The following is a 22,509-nucleotide window of genomic DNA, read 5'->3' as shown; positions in this document are numbered from 1 at the left end:
CACAGTGGCTCTTTATGCCCCGTGACCCTGCTTGTGTGTATGTGTGTGTGCACGCTCATGCACGCTCGTGTGTTCAAGGTCAGGTCAAATTGGGTCCCAGTTACAAGATAACAGGTCTATCTCTGTTCTCCTTACACACCTCTGCCTCTCTTTTCTGCCCCAGTTTGCCTTCTTTCAACACTTTACGGTAGATAGAATTGCTCTCATCCATGCACTCTTTTTCTTGACTTTTAAAGGAACACGCAAAGGAGAGCACGACTCCCCCGTATTGGCCTCCCTTCACTGGCTCCCTGTGGGTTTTAGGATTCATTTTAAGATTTTACTGTTTACCTACAGAGCATTAAATGGGCTAGCTCCAACATATGTATCTGACCTTTTACAATCGTACGTTCCCCCAAGGTCATTGAGGTCCACTGACCAGTTGATCCTTGCTGTCCCAAGATCAAGGTTAAAGCACAAACTCTGAAACGAGTTGCCTCTGCATGTTAGGCTGTCCCCTGCTGTTTTTAAATCCCGTCTTAAAGCAGATTTTTATTCTCTGGCTTTTAACTCACTATGAGTGTAGCTTTTATATATTATTATCCGTATGTCTTTTAAGCTGGTCTTTGTTCCTACTACATTGTTTATATATTATTGTGGGGTTTTTCTGTGTTTTTTAATCGGTAGTTATTGTATTTTTCTGTGGTCTGTGTTAATTGTTTTTTAGTTTTTTCTGTTTTTGAGATGTGTAGCACTTTGGTCAACTGTCGTTGTTTTAAAATGTGCTTTATAGATAAATTTGTATTGATTTCTCACTGCCAACTGCAAATTACTTACTTATCATTACGCTGCACAAAAGTAGATGCTATTATGTATTACTGGGTTTTGTTTAATTTTTTCCAGTTGTTTCTTTTACATTTTTACTAGATATTAAAAGAGATGCTTTGTATTTAAAGATGGATTTCAGCAGAAGACACAAAGAACATGTGTCTGAAGAGATCCCAGCCTATAGAGCACAAATGGCAGTGAGTTTTGGAAGATGCAACTTCGAATTTCAATTGCTCTCTGTACTGATATATAATATATAAAAAGATAGCAACTCTATTGCAGCAACTCTGCAACCTTTGAGCTGATGAATAAAGACAAAGACATTTAAGCTCATTAGAGTGATGAGGAACAATAGATGATATCTACGCACACGTTTCTTTCTGCCAGCTCTAATTAGCAGCACTGTGACATCTCTGTCGTAGCGAGACCCAGCTTTGAGAGCGATGGAAATGTTACTTTCAAATCTAATTTCTTCTCCTGTAATGCATCCGACTCTTCAGAAATGCTAGATCTTTTTATTTGTTCGGATAACTGATATTGCGGGTCAGTTAACACCCAACTTCCAATCCTCACGCACATTTTTTATTTATTTATTTATTTATTTTTTAATCAAACGAGTATTTTCTTCTTGGAGACATTTGGGAAAAGTCTTTTAAAGGCGCTCTGAGACCTTTGGCCTTTGTAGATGAAACATTCCCTTTCGCTGGTGTGTGTTAAAACACCTTGTTTTTAGTGAGATAATCCTTTTCTTAAACTTGCACCCCCCCTTCCCATTCCTTGATTCTCCTGACCTTTATTACACACACACACATTCCCCCCTCATCCTCGGTCTCTGCCGCCACTCCATTATCGACATCAGCAGATGAGAGTGGGCCCTCTGAGATCACAGAGGCAGTCTGTCCACAAGTCCAAACATTCTTTTTTCACTCTTCCCCTCTCCCTCGCTCCGTCTTTCTTTCTTCTACTGGCAACTTTGTCTCCATTGTGTTGTCGTCGCACTTTCATCCGGACCCTTCAGAAGCCTGGCATCGCGTTGTTGCGAGTGCCCTGATGGAGGTGCGTCCTGCTGCGAGGAAAGGAGGGAGAGGAGAAAGAAAAGAGAAGGGAGGAGGAGGAGGAGGAGGAGGAGGAGGAGGAGGAGGCCGACAGGCAGGCGGAGGAATCTCCAGTTGAACCAGGAGCTCTTTGGTATCGATTAGGGAGCCGAGGTGTTGTGAGACACGTCGTTGAGGAGGGGTGTGAACTATGAAGGCAGGGGGAGTGGGGGCGGTCAAAATCAAACACGCAGCCCTTCTCTGATTACCGGCATGGTGCAGCATTAGATGTACATCGGGGGCTCAACAGGAAAATGGATTTCTTTAAAAAGCTGCTTAATACATAAATCATGACCTCTGGGGTCACAGCGAGGGTTTAGGAGACCAGATCAATAACAAAGCTAATGCAAGCGTGTTGGAGCTGGTGCAGAGAGACCTCTAAATGGTGTTATTGGAAGTAGCTTACAAGCCGTCTAAAAACCGATGGATTATCACTTTGGAGAAAGTTTTCTTTTATTGCATTTTCAGTGCAAGTTTGTAGCATGGCACTTAGGGATATATTTCAGCTAGATTCCTTCAAACAGCTGTCTCTCTGTGCCGCCTCGCCATGTGATAGCCATTGTTATCTTTTCCTTTGGTCTGCTCGTATTTATGTTGGTCGACACAGTGGCAGTGGGGTTGAGATTGCAGGGCTTGTTTTGCACATGAGGAAGGATAGCATTAGCGCTGAGATAATGGCACTGTGTATTGTTCGCTGGCCGTGTGGAAGTGGTGGGACAGGATCTATTAGACGCAGGCCCATTTCCCTCCAACTGACGCTAACAGTCCCCACAAACATTAGATAAAGAGCCTAGCCTCGAGCCTTTGTAATTTGTTTGTATTTTTCTGCTTAATGTACTTTGCTCAATCTTGTTTAGCGATGATGGAAGCTGATAGCCTTATCTCGCCTTGCCAAGGGCATGAGCCACTACCACTGCTTGGTTGAACATTGTTCCAATGAAGAATGTGTGTGTGTTTATTGTCTTTTTTTTCTGATTTTATTCTGATGCCGGATGAATTGTATCTCAGCGGTTATTTGCATTTGAGATATTGGCTAATATGTTTTGTTATGCACTTATGTAAATACGCCATTATCGGAAGTGTATTATTATAATTTCTCTTTTGTGTGATTGTTCTTATTAAAAATTAAGGAAAAAAGCTGTGATCATTTTCTAAGCCTGGCTGCCCAAACTTCTTATTTTCATTTTTGTCGTTGTGTGTTTTGTCACTTTTTCTTCAAATTGCCTTTGGATGTCCTTCCTTTCAACATAACTTTTGATCATTAGAGATCTATTGCTACATCTTCACTGTCACCCTTGATGAAAACATATTTTTTTACTCTGCTTTCTTCTTTAGAAAATTTCAAGAAAATATAAAGTTGGATTTACATGGCTTCCACATGCTAGCTTATTGCTCCTTTTGGATTTTAGCCAGTTGTTTTACTTTGCAGCCCCATGTAAGAGTGTGAAGGATAATCCAGGCAGTCACAGAGGAGGTCGGACTTGTAATAAAACCTTTTAAACTCACCACTACTAACAGCTCGTCAGGTCCAATTCTGCCCCTCTCAGAACAGACAGCTGAGGAACAGTGCTCCGTCTTTCAACTCCCTGCCATTCATCTACTCCAAAATTAAGAGGGCTTTTATGTTTTGTTTTGTGAACCATTCCCCTCAAGAAATATTTGTGGCAGGCCCCATCACCTCCCGCAGCTAAAGTCATAACCAGCCGTAGAAAAACACTGTCTGGAGTCTGGAGAGTGGGTTAAACCAGCATCACTGCTATATTTTCCTCCAGTCTCTCTCTGGGGAAGGAAGGAGGGGAGGATTGGGGGGAGTTCATGATGTCTGTCGGAGCTATGGAGGATAGAGGACAGGAGCGCCAAGATGCCAAGAGCCTGGAACCTGACCTCACCAGAAAAACATTTACATTTTGGAGTGTGTGTGTCTGTGTTTGTAGGCCAGTTCTCGACTGTGTGTGTATACATGGACGTGGATGAATGTGCGTGCGGGCACCCCTGCGGACTAGGTGGTTGTTACGGACCATGAAAAGCAACTGACATAGTTTACCTCTCTGTGGCATGAGACTCCTTCTTTTGATTCTCCCCCGCTCGCTTTCTAGAAGCAGCTTCCTGTCTCAGACGCTCAAACACTCTTACCTCAGCCAAGTGGGAATGTTTCTACGACAGAACTGGGATTATGACTTCTTACAGAAAACGGTTGCTTATTTATTGGAGGACCTTCTCGTTTTAATGGCAAGACCCTGGAAGAATTTACATGATTTCTTGTCATCTTAAAAAAAGTGACAATTTGTGTAATGTAGAAACACCCATTAAAATATTGCATTTAATAAGCGCCATTAATAATATCTAAACATGTTTGCTTGAATTGCAGGTATTCATGGACACACAGTACATCGATAAACAACCTTATGTCTCTGCGCTGCTTCCCAACATTTAGTTTTCCATGCGTGTAGATATGGAAAGCCTCCTTGTCCTTGGCCTGCTGAAACTAGGGCTTTGTGCTTGCTTTGGCCAAGGCCCTCTCCCTCCCTGGCTGACGACTGGCTGGGCTTGTGTTTACGTAACCATATATATCTGAGAGGAAACTCGTGAAACGTTAATCTCCCTACTTTTTAACCCTGATGAATTTCTACATTTTCCAGCTGTGCGGCATGGCATATTTATGCTCAGGCTCTATCGCTGAAAACAGCTCTGTCATTGTAAATGAATCACTATCCAAGACTAAAGAGTGTGTGTGTGTGTGTGTGTGTGTGTGTGTATACTAGTGTAGGTGTGTGTCTGTGTCTGTGTGTGTGTGTGTAAACTTCAGGCTAGGAAACCATACAAACACAAACTCTCCGCTTTGAAAAGCTGCCGTGGTACCTTCATGGATTCAGTTTACTGCTTTTTTATTCCTCTCCACACCCAAATCAACACACCCTGGCTTGTCACTTGTCACATGTCTGTGGGCTGATAAGTGTCCCTCACTCATCACACTGATGAGACAATGTCCCTTGTCATATCCTCTTGTTGGCTGGTCACACCTGCATCGTGGCCTCAGCTGGAGGGTAATACTTTCCCCTATTCTGCTTCCTCTCTCTGTGTCTTGTATCTCTGACCTGCATCATCTCAGAAACCAGTCAGGGCGTTCGGTTTATGACGCTTTTTGTGTGGTTTGTTTTTCTTATTCCACCACTCTGTATGGTTGAGGACTGACACGTGGTGAGTCATCCCACCAGCCCATCCACGAGCACAAAGGAAGAGCCCATCTTTCAACAGCTGCTTCAAACAGACGGCCCCACCAATTTACCAAAGGGAACGTCTCTGAAAGCCTTTTAGAACAAGGTTTCGGACGATGTTTGTTTTGCAAAGACATTCGCTAAGCTTGCATGTCTGTTTGTTGCTTTATTTTGACGGATCAGACATTGTGCATTGTATTTTAACTTTCAGTATATATAAGCAGAGTATAATCTTGTAAGCTTTGGGTGTAACTTATAACAGTATAATTGCTCCGAAAGGTATCCCGTACCTTGTGCGCACCTCTTCCACACACAATCACTCCTTCACCAACTCTGGGAGTCACCTTGGAGTGTAACTGTCTGTACAGAATGGTAATGAGGAAGCTGATTTAAAACAAATAACCAGTGTCTCCTCCTACTAAGCTCACACTAAGCTTTCTGTCAGTTTGGCATGTCTGAGTTGTCAGGACAGCCCAACACGCCCCGGGACTGTGTCCGCATTACATTAAACACAATCGCTTGACCCTAGCTGGCCCTATCCCCCTGTACCACATCCACTCGAGCTGCTACAACAAGGTCCAACCCCCTTTTTTCCATGTTTCCCACCATGTAGAGGGAACAGGGGGGAACAATCCCATTACATTACAACAGGCCCAGAGCTGATCTAATGGAGAGAACATTAAAACCATGTCGCGTCCAGTCACTTACTTGATGGATCCTGGAAGAGAGAGATGGAGAGGAGACGGAGCGTTTGAGAGAAGGGGGGAAGGGTTAGGAGTGGTGTCGATATGACAGTGTGGATGCAGCGATGGAAGGCGTGTGATGGTACCCCGGTGCCCTTGAGCAAACTGTCATTCAAACCACTTTAATTAATTTCTTCACTTTGTCGTCTTCCCCGCCTCCCTTGTCACACACTAGCGTATTAAATACAGGAGGCTGAAATATAATAGAAAGTGTGTGTCAACAACTTTGGACTCGATAAAAAGAGTATTTTGTAATGGAAATGTGTGGCCTTGTGTCTGGTAATAGCCAAGATCTGCCAACGCTGGCTTCCTCGTTGTCAGAACAGGCTGAAGTAGGCATTTTGGAAACCCACCATTTTGCAAAATGGCGCTTTGTATTGTTAGGGTGTATAATTAAGACCTCATTGTGACAGCCATTGAGAGCGAGCTAATGAGGGTTCTGATGTATTCCATATGAATATGAATATTGAATTTTTAATATTTTATGGCTTTCTAATTGCCTTGGTTGCTGTTAATGGTTTTGACTGTTGAATATTACCCCGACTGAATGTGTGGCATGCGTAAGTACCTTTTAAGCCGGGGAGCTGATGAAATAGCCGCATTCTCAAGCCGAAATTCTTTGCTTTATGATTGCCGTGTATGTATCTTAGGGGCAGATACATATCTTGACTGAAGGCATGTCTGTGACTGTGAATACATTTGAAGCACTCTTTTACTCCCTTACCAAGATGAATGTATATATAATTACAAAGTATATCACGCACACTACCTTGATATAGAGTTTAATGGCCGTATCGTTTCTTTGTGGAGCATGTCTGCTGGCCTTAATCTTCCCCACAGCTGACATCTTAATAACTCAGTCCTCTCCATCCATTTCCACAGGAGACATCCGGATGTGGGGGAAGGATTAGTTTAATGAATTTGACAATTAGTAACAGAAGTTAATGACTGCATGGGGCTAAGTACCCTGATGGACATGGCTGGGGGGACTGAGGGCTTCCATTGCTCTGGGCCATAGATCCTCATTAATAGCTTTTCTGCCTGCTGGAGAGGACAGGGGAAGCCAGGCCAGGCTTTTGTTTAGTCTGCCTCTGACGGGGCTGCTACGGGGTTGCACTGTTGCACAACGCCACGCCAGAATTAGTCCCGCTCTGGGCGTGAGTTAATGCGGGGCCTCAGGTCTTGGATCAGGTGAAGCTTCCTTTAATGAGCCGGGGTCATTAAATGTTGAAAAAAGAAAAGTGACATGGAATCGGGGCGGGCAGGGAGATCTTTCTTCGGATCTTGTGCCAACAGTCATGAAGAAAGAAAAGTAGCTCACGGGTCACAAGAGTCCCGATGACCTCTGCCTTGATTTATCGTTATGTTAGCTTCTTACCCGGATCCCACCTCTAATGTAGTCAAAACATCGTTTAGCCAGATAGCTCTCATAAAGATTTTATTATTATTTATTATTATACTGCGCTTCATGAGCTACCTTGTCGCTTTGTCAGGTATTCTCACTATAAACCATTTTGATAAATTTTTCAGCTACCATAAAATCAAAGTTTGTATTTTTTATGGCATCATGAATACACATGAAACAATTCCCATAATATCCATCAGTTCAGATTTATATATACATATACCCCTTTTTCATAATAATTTATCCCACCTTTCCCACAGAGGATGAGAAAGTATGTCTAGAATTTGTAGAATGGCGTCCAGAGCAGCATTAGCTGCCCCCTCATTCCTGTCTGTCTCCTGGTGATAGCTGTAATAGCGACGAAAACATAACCGCATCCAAAAATAATCATTTTCCAAAGCTGTTTGCCAAACGTCTACGAGCTACAGTCTCCATTGAAAACAAGGGGATGTGTGAGAAATTTGTCTTGTGGTCATTAGTAGCAAGTATGCCTGGGTATTATGAGGTTGCATGATGTAATGTGAGATAGCTTGTGAAAAGAGAAAAAAATTAATGGGTCAAGACTGAGCTGAGCCACAGAGGCCTGACTCGGGGTGGGCGATATCCCCCTAGAACAATATCAAAATATTTCAGGGTATTTCTGTGATAATGATATGACATAATATGACATAATACTGGAAAATATATTATTGTTAAATTCAAGAAAATGCAATTGCAGCAAAATATTGTTATAGTATGTTTTTTTTTTTAATATCAGCTTAAACGTATCAGCTTGCCTTTAGATATTCAGTAAAAACTAAACAAAAATGATCTCAAGTTTGTAAACAACAGTAGTAATTTTCTGCCATACGGGGCACAACTTGCCAAAGATTTGGCAATGCTATGCTGAACTAAGGTAGTTTGTCTGTCTCATTTTGAACTCACAATAGCATTTGCTACCAGAAAAAAATCAGGGTCAGGTTACCAAAACATTTCTGCTTTTGTTTTTTGCTTTTACTCTCGAACAGTGTTCTGCAGCTTGGCAGGTGTCTTGTAAGTGAGCTCCTATAGTACATCACTTTAGAAACATGCATATGATAAGTAGGTACAAATGTAACATATTCAGGCTTTGCAGAAATTTACAATGCCAACATTTTCTTCTTGTTACTGGGCTATCTGGTGACCTCTCCTTGTGGGATTTTTGGCTCTAGCTTGTACTCAATTGGGTGCGTCTGCTGCAGGTGGTAAAATGAGTTTGATGTATTTCCCCCCTTTTGTTTTACAGTTGTTTTATTTTTCTTACATATTGCATTACTGAAGTTGTTTCCATCTCTGGAATTAACTTTTTCACCATAAAGTTGGGAGTAATGTTGCTTTTAGCCATGTTTACTATTTCTGTGCCTAAGGACATGACAGTATTACATAAGCAATTACTGCCATTCTTACAATATAGATATACTTTTTATTATATTAAAAATGATTCCAGTATTTTCATGAACAATATGATATGGCACATCCCTACCGAGAACCTACAACAGTGTGACTCCAGAGAGAAAGGGAGACAGGGAGGAGACGGCCAGACAGAAACACAAGACGAGGATGTTGTTTGCTGTTGCTCTGATGCTCTGTTGTTCTGTCAGGCCAAGTCTGGTCCTGCCAAGTTTAAAGCCCAGGGACCAAATTGGTGTTGATGTAGCACTCTCCTTCAACACTCTCATTCCTATCTCTTTCCCTCGTTCTCTCTGTCTCCCCTTATCCCGCACTTTACCTCCTAATATGCCTCTTTAGGAAGTGACAGTTGTATTTAGGGAAAAGGTTATCATTGTATTAGAATAGAGTGCTGGCCCTGAGGCTTACCTAGAATTACATGACACTGCCTGCAGCCCCCTTCACTCTGTGCTGGGCTGAAATGTTATCAGTCTGACTTAATTACTGTCACTGGGCAGTGGAATTGACTGTAATGTATATTCCACTGTTGGACACGTTGTGGAGATATTAAAACTTGAGTAGTGAATCCCCACATTCTTAAGATCTCTTGGTGTTTAGCTATAGGTCAAAGAGTTAAATTCTGGCGGTGTATTTGTCTGTATGTGTTTAACTTATACCTCACATCCTCTCCTGCACCGTGAACACCACACACACACACACACACACACACACACACACACACACAGAGCACATCCTTTATCTGATTAGCTGGCACGCCTACGTGGAGCTGTGTGTGTGTGTGTGTGTGAGGCACAGTGCGTTGCAGCGCAGCGTCAGGCCCCAGGCAGGGCATGGATTTCATTTAGGAAAGTATCAAAGGTTTACACGCTGTTCGCTTTAATCAGCATGTTTATCAGGCAGAGAAAAATTGCAGGAAGGGACCACAGGGAGAAGGAGGGGTGGGGGGGTTATCTTAAGGACCAGTAGCCAGGGAAATTGATAATGGCTACAAGGTAATTTACTAGAGACTTGTGCATCCCTCCACTGCTTCTACCCTTGCCTCTCATTCTAATTACAGCCTATGTAATGTTCTAATGAATCTGCAGGTGTGTGTCTGTAGGGGAGGGGCATGGAGGTAGGGAAGGAGGTTGTGCATGTGTGTTTATGTATGTGTGGGAGCGTGCACCGCTAGCTTGCACCTACGTTTGTTTGTTTGTGTCACTCCGGATCAAGCCTGTTTTTCTGTGAGAGAAGATTGAACGCATCTCAAGGCTGTGTCAGCGCCTCTCGAGTGTTGTCTCACTGTTTCTGAAATATGAATATGATGTGGAAAGCAATTAGATTAGCCCTCAGCAATATTAAAGATACATGCCACTCACAGACACAATGCTCTACTGATACTTCAAGTTGTCACCGCAGTTTCCGTCTTCCAGCTAGGCTCGCGTTAGAGGATGGAAGCTGCGGCCACTCATCTCCCGCTCGCACTAGACTGCTGATAAAGGTCCAGGAACTGCCTTTAGTTGTGCCGCTGCCTCCAGTCACACACCCACAAGTACGCGTAAACACACACGTTCGCACACAGAGCCGTCCGCAATCCTCCAGGGGATATGGGCTGGACCATAAAGGCCTTGATATGACCAGAGTGTAAACATCCCCATAGGATTGTGGTCCGATGAAAGGAAAGAATCGGCTTTCTTTGTCTCCATGTATGTGTATGTTTACATGTGTTTGCAAGGTTTTGTCCAGATAACACTTTAGGATAGTATTGTAGGAGTGGCCTGTGGGTTGGTGACATCATAATGCCGTTACATGACTGTGCAACGGAAAAGGCGAGAAATCTTTGCGGGTAAGTTTCTTCCATCTTTTCCTCCCCACAGGAAAAGGAGGGTGTCGAGGCAGTGTCTGTTGGGGCCATTCTCTCCGATTACCAGAGGGTCCGTGTGGAAAATGTGTAAGTCAAAAACACACACACACTTACGATCCAGAACATATCTTCTAGCTAAAGTGCAAACACACCCACAGCACTGAAAAAAAACAACTATTTGTTTTAACTTAAAAAAGTTAGTGTCTAGGCTGCCTTAAAATTTAAAGTTGACTGAATTTAAGAGGACAAGTTGAGGTAGTTTTGTAATGATTCAAAATTCAGTCACTTAAAAAGTTAAGGCAGCCCAGACGCTAACTTTTTTCAGTAAAAAAAATAAATTTTTTTACAGTGTGCGTTAAAGCCTCTGAACTCGAATGACGCACGCTCTGTGGTCCACCGAAGGAAAGGAGTACATCCTCTGTAGTCACTGTGTGTTCCAAACTTGGAGTTTTGTTTAAAGACACACTCTCACACACACACACACACACACACACACACACACACACACACACACACACACAGAGTTTTGTTTATGCCGTTTTATTTAGACTAGCTTTGATTTTTATGGTGTGGCTCTGTTTTTACACGGCGATGATTCCAAGAAAAAGAATGAAACTGATAATTGTCATGCGATTCTGTTAACATAAAAAACGCACTTTCCTATTATGGGTGAAACACAACAGTCTTATTGGCAGAAAGTTGAGATGGTTTCCTTGTGTCACAGACACGCATGTGTCTTTCTTGTTTTTGTTTAATTCTTCCTTTCTTTGTTTTTTTTGGGTTTTTTTGCCCTCCGTCATTTCTCTTTGTTCTCTTTTGTTCTGAACTTACACAGACTGGACACAGTGCAGCACAAAGCTCTCATCTGATTAACAAATCCTGCTTTCACTCAGCTGTTGTTTCCCTTTTTATACACTAGATGCATATACTGTATGTAAACATCTCACGCATTTCTTTTTGGGTCCAGTTACCTGCTGTGGATGTCTGTTTCATGTGAGCTCATGTGACAGACATGTCACAGTTAAAAGGGATAGTTTGGATTTTTTGAAGTGGGGATGTATTCTCTGTAAATGTTATTTTTTCAATTGTTTTTCAAAATTCTTTTTATGTATTTCATTGATGATCAAACTTAACTTTATTCCATTTATAGATTTTCTTATTCCACTGAACTCCTTGGGATTTTTTTAATGCTTAATCTCTATGTGTATCCATGTTACTGTATGTGTACAAAGCAAGCTATTCAAACAAATTGCCCCCGGCGGCATTAATAAAGTTGTTTTAAATTGAAACTGAAACTGTCAGATTAAAGGTAAATCGTTGAAAATACTCTAAATTTAGCATACACTAAAACTGGTATTGTTAGTTTGTTTTTACGTGGGACTTTTTTAGGTGGTTAAAATCAGTTTTGTTGCTGACCCCCAGCGGTATATTGCTTGCTTTCTATGTGTTCTTGCCTGCCTCTCCAAACTGGGGGCGTCCAGACTGTCATATTACAATATACAGTACATATTACAATATATCTCATGTAACACACTGACTTTGGATAAGTACCCAATACAAACCCACTTAAAAAAACCTCAACTGTTCCTTTAAGGTGGAGTTTTGTTTTGTCTTTGAGTAAAGCCACTGGTGGCAGGTGGGAGCATGTCCTGTGGGCCTATCAGGGTGGTGGCCTTCCTGCAGATGAAGAAGTTGCCCAGCCCTTGTTGGCTTTGAAGTTGTTCAGAAGCTGGCAAATATTCAGTATTAACTGCTTTGCATATCCTTCTCTGTCTACTGCTCTACCTCTTCCCTCTCACCTGTTCCCCAGATGTTTGCGGCTAGGTTTGCAGCCTCTGGCCTACCTGTGGCACCGAGACCAAGAGTCCCTGCTCTCTGAGATGATATCATCTGACCTTCATGCTATCCTCATCAAAGTGGCCGCCTTTGGTAAATTTGTGTCTCACTCTTTTGTGTCTCAGGCAGTTGTTTTTCCTCTTTTTTTTAGTTTCTAAATGCCGTGTGTAAAGTGGTGTTTGGCAAGTAGGACAGAAGGGACAGAATTTGGATAAGTTAGGGATAGGAGGAGGAGAAAAGGAAGGTGTAACCAGAGAGAAAAAAGAGAGACAAGCAGAGTAATGCCCTAATCATTAATCTGTGGCTTAGCAGCGGTGTTGAGACTTGTGCCAGCGGCAAAGGTATTGAAGCAGAGAACAATATGAAAAGATAAGAGGCACAGGGAGAGGAGGTGTGAGGGAAGTGCGCAGTGGTATTGGGTGGGTGTGGGGTGGAGGGGGTTGGCAGTTGAGAAATAATCACAGGTGATTGCCCCTCACATTAATGCAACCTGTCAATAAGTGACGCATGTCCCCATTGTGTGAGAGAAACACTGCATTCTCTGCTTATGCATAGCTCTGAATATATGGTCCGTGAAGTGAAGATTAAAATCTCTCATTTACGTTTTTTTTCTACTGCTTCAGCAGCGGGGGAAGAGGTTAATGTGGTATCACTTGCTCTCTACCTGCCTGTTTTGGAGCCTGAGGACAGGAAGATCAGATTACTGAAAAACAGGAGAGAGTTAAAAAAAAAAAAGTTTTCTTTTTTTTTTTTTCTGACGTTAAGATCCCTACCTGTATCTACTTGACAGTGCAGCTGGATCCCTTTTGACGGTGCCAGTGATAAATGATAATTACGGCTACAAATGGTTCTTTTTGCTCTCAAACTACCCACGGTGATAGATCATCATGTAGACACTGTTTACGTGCTGTTAAGTGCTTGTTGTCACCTTTGGTAGCAATCAGTTGGAAAGGGGTCCATGGCTGACTGATGACCCGGAGAGCTGAGCGAGATATTTCGCGTGTCTTTCAACGCTGCTCGAATAACCTCTCATGGAATGCACTTGTCAAGCCATTTATCTTTGGTACTTTATTTGCTGGACCCATTTCTCATTTTTAATGGTCTCATGATAAAGGACTTTGCGGTAATAAATGATAAGACTTGTCAGATGCCCGTCAGAGAAGAGATGATGTCAGAATCCATGTTTTCATGATTCTGCGAAACTATAATTACTGTTTACCAGCCAAGATGTATTTTTATTTCAGTTACACTCATAACCAGATAATAGCCAAGTCTGCATTTCTTATTAATTGGTAGTCATGATGCCAAATTTCCCTCCTAGCATAACACACATGCAGACAATAACCACACCTTAACGACCTCAGTCACCTTGTAACCCAGCTACCTCTGCCAAGCTCTCTTTTCTAAACACAACTTCGTTCTAAAAGCAAATTCTCAACATTTTTTGGAAGATTATAATTAGAAAGGAAAATCACCCCGGGTGCTTTCGGAGTGTGTATCTTGGCCTCCGACTGTAGGTGTTTGTGTGAGTATGTGTGCATGTGTGTTTTGGCTACAGGTAAAAAGCAAAGATCTTATCAGCCCTGACTCCTCACCTGTCCCGAGGCGGTAGTAATTAGAAAGGAGAGAATTGAATAGGGGTGTAAGCGCCCACGGCATTTTAGGCAGCACTCACATAATTGCAGCTTTGGTGGGAGCAGGTCTGAGCAGTGAGGTGTGCTGTTTAGGGGAGATTGGGTGACACAAGGGCGTACCTGGTGGCCTTTGGTGTTTGTGTGTGTGAGTGTGTGAGTGAGAGAAAGAGATTTGCAGGGATTTACTTGTGCAGACCTCATGAAGAGAAAAAAAACTTTCTCAGGGCAAAGGTTAAGTCTGCATCTGAACTGACAGGCAATCCGGCTTATGATATTCTGTGGTGGTATGAAATGGGTTTTGGTGGGCTCTGAATAGCGAGGAGTCATTCAAGATTAATATTCCTTCATTAGGCACTCAGAAAGACAGGTGGAAATTAGCTGTGAATGGATAAAGGAAAGAAAAAATACTTTCTTTCTTAAGGGAGGATATATTCCTTGATGACAAATCCCTGCAGTGAAAAGACAGCTGTCCAAATGCAGGATGATCCTCTAAGTGAATTCTCTAGAAGTGTTCATTTGTGTGCTGATGGCAGCCTAAAACCACAAAAGAGAGAAAGAGGATTTTAGTCTTTGAAGATGCCAAATTGCATGTAGTGAAGTTAGTTCAACTATCAGAATCTAAGCGTATGAATGTCAAAAAAATGCTTCTAATTAGCAAAAAAGCATTTCTTTCAAAGGGAAATGCATATTTTTGTTGGGAAACTGCTCTGTATAACGAGATATCTCTTGAGGTAACCGTGGTAATTGGCAATTCCAAAAGCTAGTATTAAATATTCATGTAATTAGTTAATTGATTGATTAGCACAGGTGTATATGAGGGCACAGGATCAGCAGTTAATTGGTCCTCAGCTCCAGAGATAATTGGCATGTGTGAAATCAAGGTCTATCCGCCGGAAAACCTTTTATCACTGCATGATCTTTTACCCTTCACACGAACACAGCCTTTGTGCCATGAAGAAGGGAATTTATGTCACAAATTTGCTTTTACTGATCACCTCACCCACTTAAGCACACTGAATATAATTTAATATATACTTAAAGGACAATTAATGTTCAAAGACATTAAAGAAAAATGTACTGAAAAGATATTTCAGAGGGGGTCATTGAAAAGGCAATTTAAACAGCTTTCTTTCTGTTATGTCAGGAATGAAATTACAGCCTGTTTTCTCAATTACCTACCATACTGTAACGTTGTGTCTGAGCTGCAGTACCAAGGCATATAGATATGACAAATGGTTTAAAGAGCCGATATCATGCAGAAGATATTTTTTTACAAGACAAGATGCAAGGTTTTACTTGGTGTATAGGCAACACATTTTTTAAAACTGGAGAATGTAATCTTGAAATGCCCCCCCCCCTTGCTTTGTAATGAAAATAAATAACATCCATATTACTCAAAATTAGGGCTGGGCAATCAAACAATATTATATTAATATTGCGATGTGAGAATAGATATCGTGTTAGATTTTGGATATCTTATTATCGCAGATATTGTCTTTTCCTGGTGTCAAGGCTGTATTACAGTAAAGTGATGCAATCTTCTGAACTTAGGAGATTGTACTATTATTTATCATTACTATGGATGACACAATGAATCGATTAGTTGTCATCTATCAAATTAACTAATTTTTAACAATAGATTGGTTAAATAGATTCGTTTGAGAAAAGTAAGTATTCTCTAATTACAGTTTCTTAAATGTGAATATATAATATTAATATAATATAATATAATATAAGACAAAACAAGACATTTTAGGACATTATTTTGGGCTTTGCGAAAAATGAATCAACATTCTTCACCATTTTCTGACATTTTTTAACTAAACAACTAATCGATTAATTGAGAAAATAATCAAGAGATTAATGGACAATAATTGTTAGTTACAGACCTACACTTATTCATTATATCCACTTGGGATGGGATAGGATAGACTTTATTATACTATATTATACTATACTATATACATTATAAAAACAGTAAAAGAAACCATACATACATCCCAACACAGTGGAATTCAACAATTAAAACAAAAAAATACATACATTCATCAACTGCACATTCCCATCATGAAAATAGTGTCACAGTATCGATATCGAGGAATTTGGCAAAACATATTGTGGTGTGATAATTTGCTAACCCACAATAAGAAAATAGACAAGAAAGGGTATCTCATGAGGTTAAGTCCCTGGACAACCAGTTAACATGCATATTCTATTAGCCAGTGAGCATGACCTTTTTGACCTTATGTTTTTGAAAAGTTGGTGTTGGGGCTCAAGTTACAGCTGAAGCAGTGTAACAGTGTAAATATGATTTTTTTTTAAACCACCCGCCTCATATTGGATCTTTGTGTGAATATCTCAAACTGAAAAAAAAAGATTCATTAATTAGCACAGGTCAGTTTAGTCTGGGTCAGGTTCTATATGGTTGTAAGTACTCCCAGTTTCTCCTTTTTGATTTGTTGGGCTGAAAAGATTTCATCTTGATGCGATTGCTACAGAATTCATGCTGCCTATTATTCTGCTCACAGACACTGAATTTCAGATAAGAGCCTGACAAATTTCACATATAACCTTAATCTTATCATCCTTTGTACGGTGCCGCCTCCCTCCCCTTCTTTCTTCCTCTCCGTTCTCCGTTTCTCTATCTCTCTCTCTCTCTCTTGCAAAGATTAGGTGATAGTGAACAGCTATTGTTTTGGCGGGGGTCTTTGAGAGAGCGTTGTTTAAAGGCTGATGCAGCTCACCTAGTAGGGAGGAGATGCTTATTTCATCCATTTAAAGGCTAAAATGTTACACATCATGAATCCAATTTTCTCTGCCTTTTCTCTCTGAAGGCAGGGATTAAAGCCGAGCTGTCAGCTGGCACACCAGATCTTAAAGACAACCCACGGATGTCTGCGATACTGCGCTCAGCTCAGCCCAGACAGTATCTAGAATCTCCCAGCTTTTAATTTAGCATTAGGCTCAGTAAGCAAAATCACAAGCAGTTTCAATTAAATAGGCAACTCACTGCCGTGGGTTTACATGAATCAACGTCTTCAAGGTGGGAAAAGGCCAATAATGATCGTTAAAAAAGAATTAGTCCAAAAGTGTGCTTTTGAAATAATTGCCATTGACTGCTATAGGGGTAGGAGTGAGAGCTGCATGGAGAGTTTTTTTATTTGTTTTTTTTAATCTGGAAGATTTGCCTTTTAGTCCAAGTATTGACTTCAAAAAGTGAATTTCTGACTAGAAAAAAAGGGTTTTGCAGATTCAGTTGTTGTTGTAAGCTTTATCTTAGAGGGTTAAAGGAATATATCACCACCCTTAAGATCATTTATATGTCAATTACTTGCCTAGTGTCACGTTTAATTCCTGAAGGAAATGTGATTTTTCTTGCACGCCTCCGATGAGCAAAGAATCCTAAAAACAAAGAAAATTCTTGATGAATCAAGAATCCACGTTTAGCGACAGCAAAACTGTATCAAAACATCTTTTACAAACTTTCATGGAACGGGGGTAGTGTGAGGGTGCGTCTTTAACTGCGTGGAAACGGATGCTGGGTTCTACTCTCATGTCCATTCAGTGACAACTTTCATGAACACAGTGGCAGTTTGCGTCTGGTACGGTGCTTGCTATGGTTGCTTAGCAACCTCAAAGTCCTCTTACTAGAAATCTTGAGTACAGAGCTATTTCTTAACTCTGTATTGTGCCTAAAATAAAGTCTGTGGGAGAGATGTAAAGCTCAGGTTATTCCTGCATTAAAATGATCACTTTATCCTCCATATTTATCAGAAACTGACATTTAGGGAAGAAGGGAGATAATGGCTGTGAGTGGTTTTCCCCGTCACATTACTTGCGGTGCGCACTGCTGTGTTCCAAAAGTTGAACTCTGTTCACTTTGCTGGTCTTATACTGCCTTGATCGGTCAGTTTGCTTGTTGTAGTGCGAGTTTGCTGTATATGAACTAACTTTTTCAAACACCAAATTCACACAATAACACAATAATCTTACTGATTTCGGCAGCAGTAGACCAGCAGCTCCTGTGTTCAGTGAGGCAAAAGTACTTTTTGTCGATGGACTCTGGCTTTGAAGACAGTATACTGAAGTTTCACTTTCTGTTTGGTTCTCCGTCAGAAAGGGCTGTCTGTTGGAAAAGTACAGAGCATACAACTTGATAATGAGACTTGAATTATACATTTCAAGTTGTCTGAGTTTATCAGCTGATGTTTTGATATAGTTTCGCTGTTGTTAAAGGCAGTTGCCTATGTACGACGGACGATTAGGGCCAGATACAAAAAAAAAAGTTTGATTTCGAGAATAAAGTCATAATATTATGAGAATAAAGTCGTAATTTTGAGAACAGAATCACAATATTTTGAGAAAAAAGTATTAGGCCTAATATTAGGAGAATAAACTCGAAATATAACGGGAATGAAGTCAAAATTTTATGAGAATAAATTGTAATTTTAAGAGAATTGAGTCGTATTTTTACGAGAAAGATCATTTTATATTACAGAAATTAACGTACTGCAAGTCTATAAAACAGGTAAAATTATGACTTTATTCTTGTAAAATATGATTTTTTTTCTTGTAAAATTACAACTTTTTTCTCATAAAACTCTGACTTTATTCTCATAATATTACTCCTTTTTTTCTCAAAATATCACAACTTTTTTCTCAAAATATTATGACTTTATTTTGAAAGTCTAAAAAAAAATGTGGCCCTAAAAGCCAACTTGTATGACTTTAGTTGAATAAAGAATTTCCTTCACTTTTGATTCTTTGTTCACTATTGAGCCATGCAAGAAAAACAAATGTTTTTTTCACAAACTCGGGGTGAGCATTTGATCTACAAACAGTCCTCAGGGGATGAAGTTTTTTTTACAGTTTTTTCACATCTGTAATATAAAAAACTAACTTTAATGCTTAAATGCCTCTTAGTTTACTGGTAAACTTTTTATTCTTGGCTCATTTTAAGGCCCTAAATGTCAACAAGGTTTTTGAAAAATGCTCTCCCTCATTACTGGGCTCCCTGGTTTTAAAGTTCACTGAATTTAATTGGAGTTTTATAGGATAATACGAGGTAAAAAGCCCTTTTAAAGGAGAGCCATTTCTCTCAGTCTCTCTTAGGGAAGCTCCTCTCTCTCCAAAGTGCGGTCTTACTGTCTCTGGCGGCAGACTAATGGCAGCTTCTAGTGGGCTTATTTGGGTTTAATGTGGCATAATGAGGTTAGGTAATTGGGTTTAGGTCAAGTTGTAAAACAGGTTCAGAGGAGACAGAGATGTGAAGATCATGTAAATGAGTGGTGTTAGATCGCTGAAGGCTCACACCAGCGGCTACTCAAAAGACTTCTCAAAGCGTGTATTGTACGAGTGCAAGCTCATCCCACCTATCCTCATTTCCAAACGGTTTCAGTAACCTTAAGACAGTCAGGAACATCAATTAAGAAAACACTCCTACAAGTGCTAAGTGGTCTTGGGAGAAATACCTCCACGTTAATGGCGTCTGTGTATCATTTTATCACTCACTCCTGTCTTCCTAGATTTCCATCGTCCTCTTCCCTCCTTGTAAATATCAAATCATATATCATATATTATTTAAGAGCAGGGAAGTTAATGAACATATTAAAAAACGTGGCATCCCCTTAGCAATTTGGAGCCAATTATTAAAATTTGTTAAAAGGCATGACTAATTAAAGAGGATATTTAAATGGGATTGAATTTTAATGCTTTTTTTTTTCTTCTCGTGCCTTATTACCTTTGTGGCAGGGTTAAGATGAGAGGATGTTGAGATTAGATATTCTCACACTAATTAAGACCACAGATCCCCCGGGAAGAGAATAGGGGGCCTGCTCATTCTCTTCGTTCACACTCCCTCTACCCTCCCTCCCTCCGCTGTCGGCCTCCGTCTCTCCCCCGTAGTGCTGGACCACCGAGGCCCGGAGGAGAGACACATCTGGGATTAAGATGAACTCAGGATGGGATGCGACGTCCTTCCTTCACGTTTCCCCTCTCGTCTCCCATCCATTGCTCCCCATGGGGCCCGACGGATGACACGTTAACCTTTGAGGTTGTCAGGCCATGAGAGAGGAGAGATTCTCACATTGCGATTAACTTTGTTCCTTTAATTAAACACATGAATGTGCCGATGAGCGTGATCACGTGACGCCTCGGAATAGAGGAGCTATATTGGATTTTTTCGAGAAATTATTGGGGACAATTCAACACAATTTTTTTATTGCGATGGCATTGCTGTCACAACTGCATATCACTCTGTAAAGGTCATAAGCAACTTGTTAATGATTATGTCAATCAATTAAGAGGTAGCCGTACGAGAAGGAAATGGAAAATGTTGGAGAGTAAAACACGCCATTAACTACTCAGTCCCAGTAACTCTGCCCTCGTATTTTAGATTACGATCAGGTTTTCCGCTATTGACATATAACTACACAGTGTGGAATTTCCTAAAACCTAGCATTTTACATCCATGTCCTGTTATGTTTTTACTGTTCTATTCTTTGTAGAAAGCACCTGGTACTCAGGGCTTTTGTTTTTCGTCGGAACACTGAAGAATGTACAGTAGGAAAATGTTGGCTGCACTTTCTTTGTGAAAGCAAGTTGTTTACAGGGTGAGATGGAGTTCAGCGTGGTGCCATCAGCGACAGGCGTCTGGAAGACAAAATCAGGATTTAGTGTCACGAAGGAGTAAAACCCTTCGAACCTCAACAAGCTGAGTAAAGTGTTAACTGTTTAAGTTCACCCTTTTATTCCTGCTAATGTGTGCATAATCCCTAAATAAGACTGATCACAGTGCTAATCTTTGGATCTAATTGTGGATATCTTATTAAAAGGTTTTGGCAAAGCGTTGTTTTTCCTTGTTTTTTTTTTTTTTTTTGTAGAATCTACTTGATTTGTTGGTTGGTTTTACTTGTTTTTTTTGGGGGTTTTTTTGTCTGGGTCTTGTATTTTAGGAGTGTGGCACCACTGGGTATTCACACAAAACTCTCCTCCAACCTCCTTTCCCCTCCCTCTTTTCTCTCCAATGCCTCTGAGTCACTTCCATGCACCATTTCAGGGGAAGGGGAGGGAAAAAGGCAAATAAACAAGATCTCTTTCCAGAGTTTATATTCTCAAAGGGAACTAGATGATGGGGGCGGTGGGCGAAGGGGGCGTGGGGGGTCTGCGGCCAGCAATTGAAAACTGTTGCCCTTACCCGGAGAGATCTGTGTACACTACTTGCAAAGTCAAACAAATAGATCCAGGGTGCAGGTTTACGTGTGTGTTTGTGCGACTGCCCGTAAACCTCCCTGCCTGTCATCTTCAATCACGGTTCTCTGTTCCTGATCAGACCTCTCTCTCTCTCTTTCTCTCTCCACACGTGTGTCTGTGTGAAATTTTGTTTGTGTGTGTATTTCTGTCCTTGTGTATTGCTGTGTGTGTGTTCGTATGTCTCCCCTGTGTGTTTCTCACGTGGATGCCAGGTCTGGATCCAGAGAAGCACTTAGGGAAACCTCTGGCTGACATGGAGCCCTATCTGAATCAGGTCACACACTAGCACATACTCTGCCACCCAGTTTACACTCTTGGCTGCAGTATTTTATGTATTTCATGTAAAGGTGTTAATAATTGACAGTTTAAACCATTATCTGATGAGAAAAAAAAAATGACTGAGCAATTCTTTCAGATAAACTGTTAAAAATGTATATTAAATATGATACAATGGCGCTATGGTTAGTGTTGAGGCAGCGGAGTCTGCTGTCCAGACTGGAGTTGTGTGGCGCCGTCAGGGCAATGCCATTATGTTGCTTCTGGGAGATTATTAAGTTTATAAGACTTCTTGAAAAGCTAATGATCCAGAGACAGAGATGCAAAACCAATAACCTTTTTCCACAATTGCCCTCATTTGATACAAATGCCACGCCTCTTCACTGTTGGAAAGGATCCGCAAACTTTCTGTTGCTGCCTTTACATGGAATCATCAGTTCAACGGCTGCCATCAGCACAAGCTAATACAGCAGTAGCAGCGAACATCTCGCATCTCGTTAAATGGTCCCAAAAAAACTCACACCAACATCAAAATGGCTTGACCTGTTAGGTAACATTAGCCATATGATGCTTACAGTTAGCCCTGATTGTATTATATTCATTGCTTCTTTTTTAATCACAATTTTAATTTTAAACTACTCTAAAAAAAAAAAAATAATGCACTTCTAACTAGAACTTGCAGGCACTTTACATTAGAAATGTAAGACTTGCACTATTTATAATTAATTATAATGTGTTTGTGTATTTGTAGGCTATAAGTAAAGCAAATTTTAGGTGAAATTTTGCAACCTGAGTGGAAAGTGAGAAGTATTTTAATAAGGTGTTTTTTTACTTTCATTAATTAGCTCTCCCAGAAGTATGGAGTTCATATTTGTGGAGAAGGGGGTGAATATGAAACCTTCACCCTTGATTGCCCCCTCTTCAAAAAGAAGATCGTCATGTAAGTAAAGAAATATGAAGGTACAGAAATATGTCTG

The 22,509-nt window shown here is 40.8% G+C and overlaps 1 protein-coding gene across 2 annotated transcripts in view; it reads left to right on the top strand.

Annotated features, from left to right (window-relative positions):
- dph6 (diphthamine biosynthesis 6) overlaps positions 1-22,509 on the top strand; it is a 69,640-nt gene that overhangs the window by 7,017 nt on the left and 40,114 nt on the right. For both annotated transcript variants that reach the window (XM_042501345.1, XM_042501344.1), the window contains exons 4-7: positions 10,549-10,622; positions 12,346-12,464; positions 21,469-21,530; positions 22,378-22,472. In XM_042501345.1, coding sequence (XP_042357279.1) covers positions 10,549-10,622; positions 12,346-12,464; positions 21,469-21,530; positions 22,378-22,472 — 350 coding nt within the window. The remainder of the gene's footprint in view (positions 1-10,548; positions 10,623-12,345; positions 12,465-21,468; positions 21,531-22,377; positions 22,473-22,509) is intronic.

Source organism: Plectropomus leopardus, chromosome 14, assembly GCF_008729295.1.
Source record: "Plectropomus leopardus isolate mb chromosome 14, YSFRI_Pleo_2.0, whole genome shotgun sequence".
NCBI classification, from domain to species: domain Eukaryota; kingdom Metazoa; phylum Chordata; class Actinopteri; order Perciformes; family Serranidae; genus Plectropomus; species Plectropomus leopardus.
This window is presented reverse-complemented; position numbering and strand designations above follow the sequence as displayed.